Source organism: Cnephaeus nilssonii (assembly GCF_951640355.1).
Source record: "Cnephaeus nilssonii genome assembly, chromosome: 9".
Classification (NCBI taxonomy): domain Eukaryota; kingdom Metazoa; phylum Chordata; class Mammalia; order Chiroptera; family Vespertilionidae; genus Cnephaeus; species Cnephaeus nilssonii.
In genome coordinates, this window is record NC_137080.1 from 430,562 (window position 1) to 438,061 (window position 7,500).

Below are 7,500 nucleotides of genomic sequence, written 5' to 3' on the forward strand. Positions count from 1 at the left end.
TCCGAGGAGGCGCTCGGATGCTGCTGTGGGACTTGCTTTCTGAGTTTTCGGACGGAAGTTATTAGTGAAACAGAAGAAAAACGGGGAAAGCCATTTTGATTTAAAACGCCTCCCTGGTCCCGGGAGGACGATGTTCCAGGCCCGAGTGGGGGAGCAGACGCTGTGCGGGGTGATTGCACCAGAGGGTCGCCCTGGCAGGGCCCGGTGGTGGGTGTGCTCGGAGCAGAGCCTTCTCAGCAAAACCGCTGTCCGTCCACGTTTTCCTCACCACGAACACAGCCGCCCCTGCCGTGACCGGCACCACGGCGCCGCCTCTGGGTTTCAGAGAGAAAAGAAGCGTCAAGTTCAGAGGCAAAGCTCGTACACGTTCGGAAGCCGGATGATGAGTGACACCCCGGAACCTCACAGGCCTGGCGGCCGTGGGGCACGAGGCGCCGTGTGTGTGCCGGCAGGAGGCCGCTCGGGCCCGGGCCTTCATGCGAGCGTTTTCCTAAGGGCTGCACTAGTCCTGCCTTTAAAGGGGCCCCGGCCTGGAGGCAGCCGGCTCCCACTTCTCCTGCTTAGATGAGGGAGGGGGCCCCCATTTCTCCGCCCCCAGACCCTACCCCCCCCCAGCTCTGTCTTCAGCACTCTGTGTGTGTTTCATTAATCCTCACCAGAGGACATTTTTCTACTGGTTTTTAGAGCAGAATGGGGGTGCGGAGAGAAACATCAATGTGGGAGAGGAACATCAATTGGTTGCCTCCCACGTGCACCCTGACCTGACCTGGGATCAACCTGCAACCCAGGTACGTGCTCTTGATTGGGACTCGAACCCGAGACCCTTTGGTGAGGGGCCAATGCTCTGACCCCGGGGCAGCCGGCCAGGGCGACCCTCTGGTTCTTCACTCCGTTTGTGATTCGCGTTCAGACAGAGTTCCCCTGTGACTCCTCAGCTGGAAAGGCAGACACTGAGCAAACAACACGGGAAGGAGGTCCCACTCGCGTGGCCGCCTGCGGTCTCCACGCCCGTGTCCAGGTGAAGGCGACCGCCTTCTAGCGATGGAAACGCACTCGCGTCCTCCAGGAAGCAGACAATAGGGCGGCGTGGACAACCTTAAAGTCGTAAAAGGGGTAAACGGGGTTTGTGACGTTCAGAACTTCTGTCCCTCAAACGGCAGCACGGAGAAGGGCGGAGCCGAGCCCCTCGGAGATGCCACGGCTGTAATGCAGGCCCTGGGCCCGCAGGTGCCCGGCGCCCTGGGGTGCGAGGGTGGCCGTCGCTGGCTCGTCCCCGGTGAGGACGCCGCCCTCCACCACCTGTGGACAGGGACCCGGAAGAAGCCAGGACGGGAGGAGCGGCCGGAGCTCTCTGGTTACGGAGGGAATCAGGGGCAGCGAGCTCCGTGCCGCCTGTGACCCGCCATCGTGCTGCGGTGAAACTGCGCCGTGTGGCCATCCACGCGAAGGCGCTGCCGTGGGGGAGGGGGGGCTGGGCCGGAAGCCGCCTGGGCCGCCCTGGTGTGCGGGGAAGATGCGCAGCTCGCGTCCGGTGATTTTGCGAGGACGCGTGTCCGTCTGGGGACAGTGACGGGGGCTGAGGGGGGAGAGGCTCCGGGAGGGAGAGTCAGAGCAGGGCCCGTGGCGGCCCCGTGTCCTCCGCTCCGTCTCCCACGTGGGCGGGCGGGGCCACTCGACGGAGGGTCCGGCCCTGGCGTCCACTCTGGTTTCTGTGCGAGGAACGCTGCCGTCCAGAGCCGGGTGGGGAGATGCCTGCACGCGGCCCGACCACGCACGTGAGTGCGGGAGCTCTGGCCCTTGCTCCACGGAAGATCCTCTGACTCCGCCGCTGCCAGCGCCCCGATTCCTCCTCGCCCGCCCCCGTCATTAGGCTCCTTGTCCCGGGATAAAAGCCAACAAAAGCCTGTTCCACACGGACCCAGAGGCTGGGAGGCCGAAGCCAGGAGGCCGCTGGGCCTCCGCCTGCCTCCTCTTGTTTCCAGGTCAGAACCGGGCCAAGCCCCACGGAGAGCTGGGACCCGGAGAGACGATTTTCCTGCAGCAGATGCCCTTTCCCTCTCCGGGGCCGCGCGGCCAAGTGAGCGTTGGCTGGGATTCCGGTGTGCAGTGTGCAGCCGTGTGCAGCTCAGAGCAGCCATGTACAGCATGTGCAGCTGTGTGCAGACGTGTGCAGCCATGTGCAACTGTGTGCAGACGTGTGCAGCCATGTGCAACTGTGTGCAGCTGTGTGCAGACGTGTGCAGCTGTGTGCAACTGTGTGCAGACGTGTGCAGCCATGTGCAACTGTGTGCAGCCGTGTGCAGCTGTGTGGCCATCCCCACACTGCTGGTTCACGCAGTTGGACTTCTCCCACAGGAAGCCATAAGCGCGTGACTACCACAGGCTGATGTGGCTAAGCTCCGTGGTTACCTGTCCGCAGCGGGCTCCGCCTCCAGGCGGCGAGTTTCTTACTAATGGCCAATAGCACGGCCCTGATGATGGCGGAGGTTGTGAAGTGCTCATCATCACACCTGGCCTCTGTCCTTGAGAAGTGACCTTCCTCCTGTGCCCTTCCACGGGGTCAGGGGTCAAAGGGTGAAACAAAGCAAAAAAGGGATATAAAAGGGCTGCAAGGACCACAGTTCCCCTCACACTGAACGTGCACGTGGCGCGTGAGGCAGGCAGAGTTGGTCTTAAACTGACCACCCAGCGGCCACACTCCCAGGTGCTCGGCCTCCCTCTGCCCCCCACCCCCACTACCCGCAGAGCGTCCACGTGCCGGGCTGGGGCCCACGGCCGGGCAGCTCCTCGCCGGCTCAGTTCCTCCGGTCGGTTGCCCTGTCCAGGCAGGACTGGCCACACCCCCATGAGGGTCTTTCACGGGACGGCCGTGCCTGGAAGGAGTGTTAGTGTGAAACACACGTTAGGAGGCGTTTTAGCCACCGCTGCCTCGCTCGCTGTCCTGGGAGCCGCGGCCGGGTGCTGAGCGAGACAGACGGGAGGAGACCCCCCCGCCACCTCCCTGCGTCCAAGCAGCACCGGCCGCGAGCCCCGGGTGGGGTGGGATCTGGCTGGGGCTGGCCGCGTCCCAGGGATGCTTTGCTCCTCGGCCTGGAGGCGGCCGTGCGATGGAGGCAACGCGGGAATCGAGGTCGCGAGGTCGCGCGCCAGGTGCACTGCCCTCGGGGACCAGGCACCTGCGAGGAGCCAGATGTTGGAAACGGCGACTCGGCCAACGTCCCGCAAACTGCCATCTCCCTCGGCTCAGAGATTCCACCCCAAAAACAGCAGCAGAGAAAATAGAAGGAAAACAGCCAAGCTTCGCCCACGGGCATCGGAGTGAGCGAGCGTGGCCTCCGCAGCGTCCGGACCGGGGCCGTGGCAGCCTGCCCTCGCACACCCGCCTCCCGCGCCCGGGCCCAGGGGAGGCCCCGCACCTGCCCGCACAGGCGAGACCCCCGGGACACCCCTCCCCGCAGTGAACGCGGACCTTTCTCGATGGAGCGAGGGAGGCGCGGGAGGGACGGGCGGCTGCAGGACGCATTTCACAAGGGACTTTGAACGTTTCTCGTTGGTTGAGCTCCTTCGTGAGCGTTTCCGACACGTGTGGCTGTGGAAGTTACTAGACGACGTTTCTTACTGCGACGCCCAGAAGAGCCCCCGACCCCGGAGTGTGCTGAGACCCGAGTGGGAGCGGCCTTCTCCCGAGAAGGAGCACCTGTCACGTCCACATTGAAGAGAGCAGAGCCTCCGAGGGCTCTGAGCACAGTCGGGTCCCCTCAGCGAGGGGAGGGGTCCCCACAGCCGTCTCCTCCTCTGAGGATGCGGGGGGGGGGGGGAGGGGGGCAGGGGCTCGGGCACCTCGCCGTCCTGCGTCCCACGTGGCCGCCCTGCTGGGCTTGCTCTCGGCCTCCGTGAAGTCACCTTCATGCGCATTAGACGCGTGTGAGTCGCCAGGGGCTTCCGCTGGGGGCTTCCCGGGGTCCCGGGGTCGCGGAGCCTCTGGCTGTGCTGGTGGAGGAGCCGGAGCGTCTCTGTCTCTTGCAAAAGCTGCTGGGCTGTCATCTCTAACTCGCTTCTCCCACATTGTGGCCGCGCGTCAGCTCCCCATCGGCCCCAGGCAGAGCCCAGCCCCTCGCTGCCCCCACTCCTGGGGCCTCCTGGGTGGGAGCTCCTGTGTAGGTGACCTGCGGCCCCGGCGACACCTCTGCACCCGTCCCAGGCTGGCCACGCGCTGAGCTCCACCCATCCCCTCGCTGGCCGCTCGCACGGCCGTGGCTGAGGACACGCTTCTTATTAGAGGTCAGTTATGTGGAATCAAGTCCACACTCAGGACACCAGCGTGGTGACGACGGCGATGACACTAGACGCTCCGTCTCGCCCTGAGCTGGCAGCCTGGCAGGGAGCGGTGCTGAGGAGGTGGCCGACTGATCTGCCCTCCGACGGGCACCTTGGAGGGTGAGCGGCCGCGCCCGGGCGTGAGCTGGGGGACCAGGCTCAGCTAGTTCAGTGTGACCAGTGCTGCCACCCCCACAGGGCCCCCCCACAGGGTTCCCCCCACAGGCTCCCCCTCCTCAGGGCCCCCCCATAGGCCCCCCACAGGCCCCCCCCCCCACAGGGCGCCCCCTGCACACACGCCCAGGCTGGCCCTCAGCTCGGAGTGAGACGTGGTCAGTGACCCCCCACCGCACCCGTGGGACCTCCCTGACCTGTAAGCTTGGAGACCAAACGGAATCATCTTTGGCGTCACCGGAGGAAGGGGGCGGGTCCCGCGGACGGACAGGCGGCTCCGCCTCCCGGGCCTCCCGTCGCTGCGGTGACGGGTCACCCCGGACCTTCCGTCCGGCGCCAGGCCTTGGACCAAGTTCGGCTTTTGTGGTCAGAACCGAGGTTGGGAGCCATCGGACCTCAGCGGGCGGATGTCAGCCTCGGCGCGGCCGGGAGGTGCCGGGCGGGTGGGGGGCGGAGAGCGCGCTCAGCCCCGCGGACGCCACGCTCCTCCGGGTCGCGTGTGCGGGTCCCTCCGGGGCACCGGCAGGTCACAGGTGCCTCCGGCTCGCGTGCTCCCTGCGCCGGACCTGGCCAAGCCCGCGGACCGGCGCGCCCTGGGGGTGTCACCGGAACCGGGCTCCATGGCGCTGAGGGACACGGGGCGCTGAGCGTGTTGCTCCGTGGATGAGCCCACGGGGACTCCTGGCGCCGAGGCCACAGCGCCTCTCAGCGCGGCTGTCACCTCCCCGGCAGGGAGCCTGGGCGCCTGGAGCCTCCGTGGCGAGTCCGGCAGAACGTTCTCGCTGACGCTGTCACACTCCCCCGTCGTCTGCGGATCTCATTTCCAAACGTGACACCTGGAGGGCGGCCGGCCCGGCCCCTGACCTCACCCAGGCGGAGACACCCACCTCATTTCTCCAGGAAACTGGCCGCGTGGACCCATTCCTTTAAGCGATGAAGACGGAGCGTCTTGGGTTAAAGTAATGGGAACTGTCAACACGCAGATGGGTTGTCCAGCAGCTGCGGCCAGTTGTGCGGGAGAGTCCGATGGTCTCAAATCACAGCCCGAGCGAGAGGGGAGGTGCAGGCCTCACCGTGGGTCCCCGCCCGCCTGCGGGGAAGGGGACGCTGGGGAGCCCAGTGCAGCCTCCTCCTCGCCTGCCGCGGTCCCAGGGCCGTGACCAGGAGGGCGTGCCCTGGAGACCCAGCCTGTCATGTCACCTCTGAGCTGGAGGCCACAGCTCCGCCCGGAGCCGACCGGGAGGCGAGTGCAGACCTGGCTCGGCAGGCAGGCGCTGCCGCTCGCCAGTCCTCCCGACGGGGATCCCGGCCTTTCGTGGACGGGAGGGTGCCCGACCCACTGAGCGACTCCGCCGTGCCGATGGCCATTATCCCGATTGTGGCGAGGGCTTTACAGGTAACTTGTCAAAACTCATCAAATGGACACTTGACACGGGCCCAGGGCTCGTCCCTCGTCATTTTACGTCAGTTATACCTCCATTCAGGTTTCACAGCGAAACAAGCTGACGGTGACCAGTTGTGCAGTTCATTTGCGGAGAGTCTCTGAGCCAGCGTCCTCGGGACTTGGAGTAAATTTGGGTTGAACCCCAGCTCTAGAAATCCTCTCTCTCTGCCCCTCAGAGACCTGGCCCTTCTCCGGATGCTCGGCTCCCCCGCCCCAGGCAGCAGCCGACAGTAGCCGAACCCTGACCCGGGTCTGTGACCTGCGCACCGGCCGCCGGGAGCCACGGTGTTTAGAGCACACGCTCCGTATCGGCCGCCTCGAGAGTAACCATTGTTTTCTTCTTGTGCCGCCGGCTCCGGTTCACGCGTCTGTGGGCCCGTGTGTGTGTGTGTGTGTGTGTGTGTGTGTGTGTGTGTGTGCGCGCGCGGGGGGCGCTCCCACCTCGGCCGTGGTGACAGCACGCCCGTTTGTCCACAGCTGTCCAGCGGGCCCGGAGGTGTCAGCACCTTGTAGAGCGTCGATGACACGGCCACACGTTGAGGAGAAGCAGAGAGTTCAGTCCCGGATGGCGGCCCAGGGCTGAGTCACGCAAGGGACCGCGTGGGGGTCCCGTGGAAATGCGTGTGCAGTGAGTGTATCGAGTCCCGTGGTTTTATCTCCTGGTCCACGGGCCGTTCTGGGTGACTCGGAAATGCATCTGCCTCAGGTCCATGCTTACGCGATTTTTGGAAATGTGGAGTCCCTCTTTTTTTCACGTAAGAAAACCCCCTTGGAGATGGTGTGGCTGGGAGGGCGGGCGCGGTCTGAACGGCCAGAAATGGGGGAACACGGGGCTTTCTGCTCTGGGACTGACCACCCGGACCCAGCTCCGTCCCTGCGGGAACGATGAAGACCACCCACTCAGTCGTGTTTGTGAGGCGCCCCCGTGAGAAACTACTAAAACATTCTGCTTTTTATAATCACTCGGTAATAAAATTCCCCTTTAAAGTTTAAATGTCAGACGGCGATGCCGGTGCGTCATGTAAAGGAACTGTGTGCAATAGTCGTGTGACATGTGTGTGCTTCCTCAGCGGCTCATGCCCAGAGCCGGGCTGGCTTTAATTACTGCCGAGAGCCCGGCTCTAAGACGTGAAGCTCCGATGAAACGGGAAGAACATCCCACGCAGCGAAGACAAGGCCCTGCCTGTCAGACAGCAGGCGAGTGCGTCACCGGAGGGACATCCGATCGCGCTGCCGGGAGCACTGCCTCCCGCCAGGCCCTGGGGTGAGCGCGGGGTCAAGGCCGCGGCGGCGGCACCCGGTGTCCTGCTGGGAACGGCCCTGTCCTCCATCCACGACGCTGTGCCCTGGAGAGGACCGCGTGCCGGGGCCCGGCCAGGGTGGGTGCCGCCCTCGGGGTCCCCTCGCCTCTAAGTTCCACGCGGTGGTGCCCGGGGGTGCAGTCACCTCTCTGTGGTCCTCTCGGCCAACAGCATCCCTGAAGCAGACGCTCCAGGCCCGTCCTGGGTCGGAGACGCCAGGCGCACGGATCACCCGTGTCTGCCAGGGAAGCAGGTGGCGGCCCA

At 65.4% G+C, this 7,500-nt stretch overlaps 1 protein-coding gene across 2 annotated transcripts in view; it reads left to right on the forward strand.

Annotated features, from left to right (window-relative positions):
* The window catches only part of WDR27 (WD repeat domain 27), a 49,902-nt gene extending 43,083 nt beyond the window's left edge, over nucleotides 1-6,819 (forward strand). The window contains exon 25 of one of the 2 annotated variants that reach the window (XM_079780050.1): nucleotides 6,413-6,819. In XM_079780050.1, coding sequence (XP_079636176.1) covers nucleotides 6,413-6,448 — 36 coding nt within the window. In that variant the 3' untranslated portion in view covers nucleotides 6,449-6,819. Of the gene's footprint in view, nucleotides 1-6,111; nucleotides 6,228-6,412 lie in introns of those variants that run through there. The other variant, XM_079780048.1, reaches the window with a different exon arrangement.
* Nucleotides 6,820-7,500: the final 681 nt, after the last annotated feature.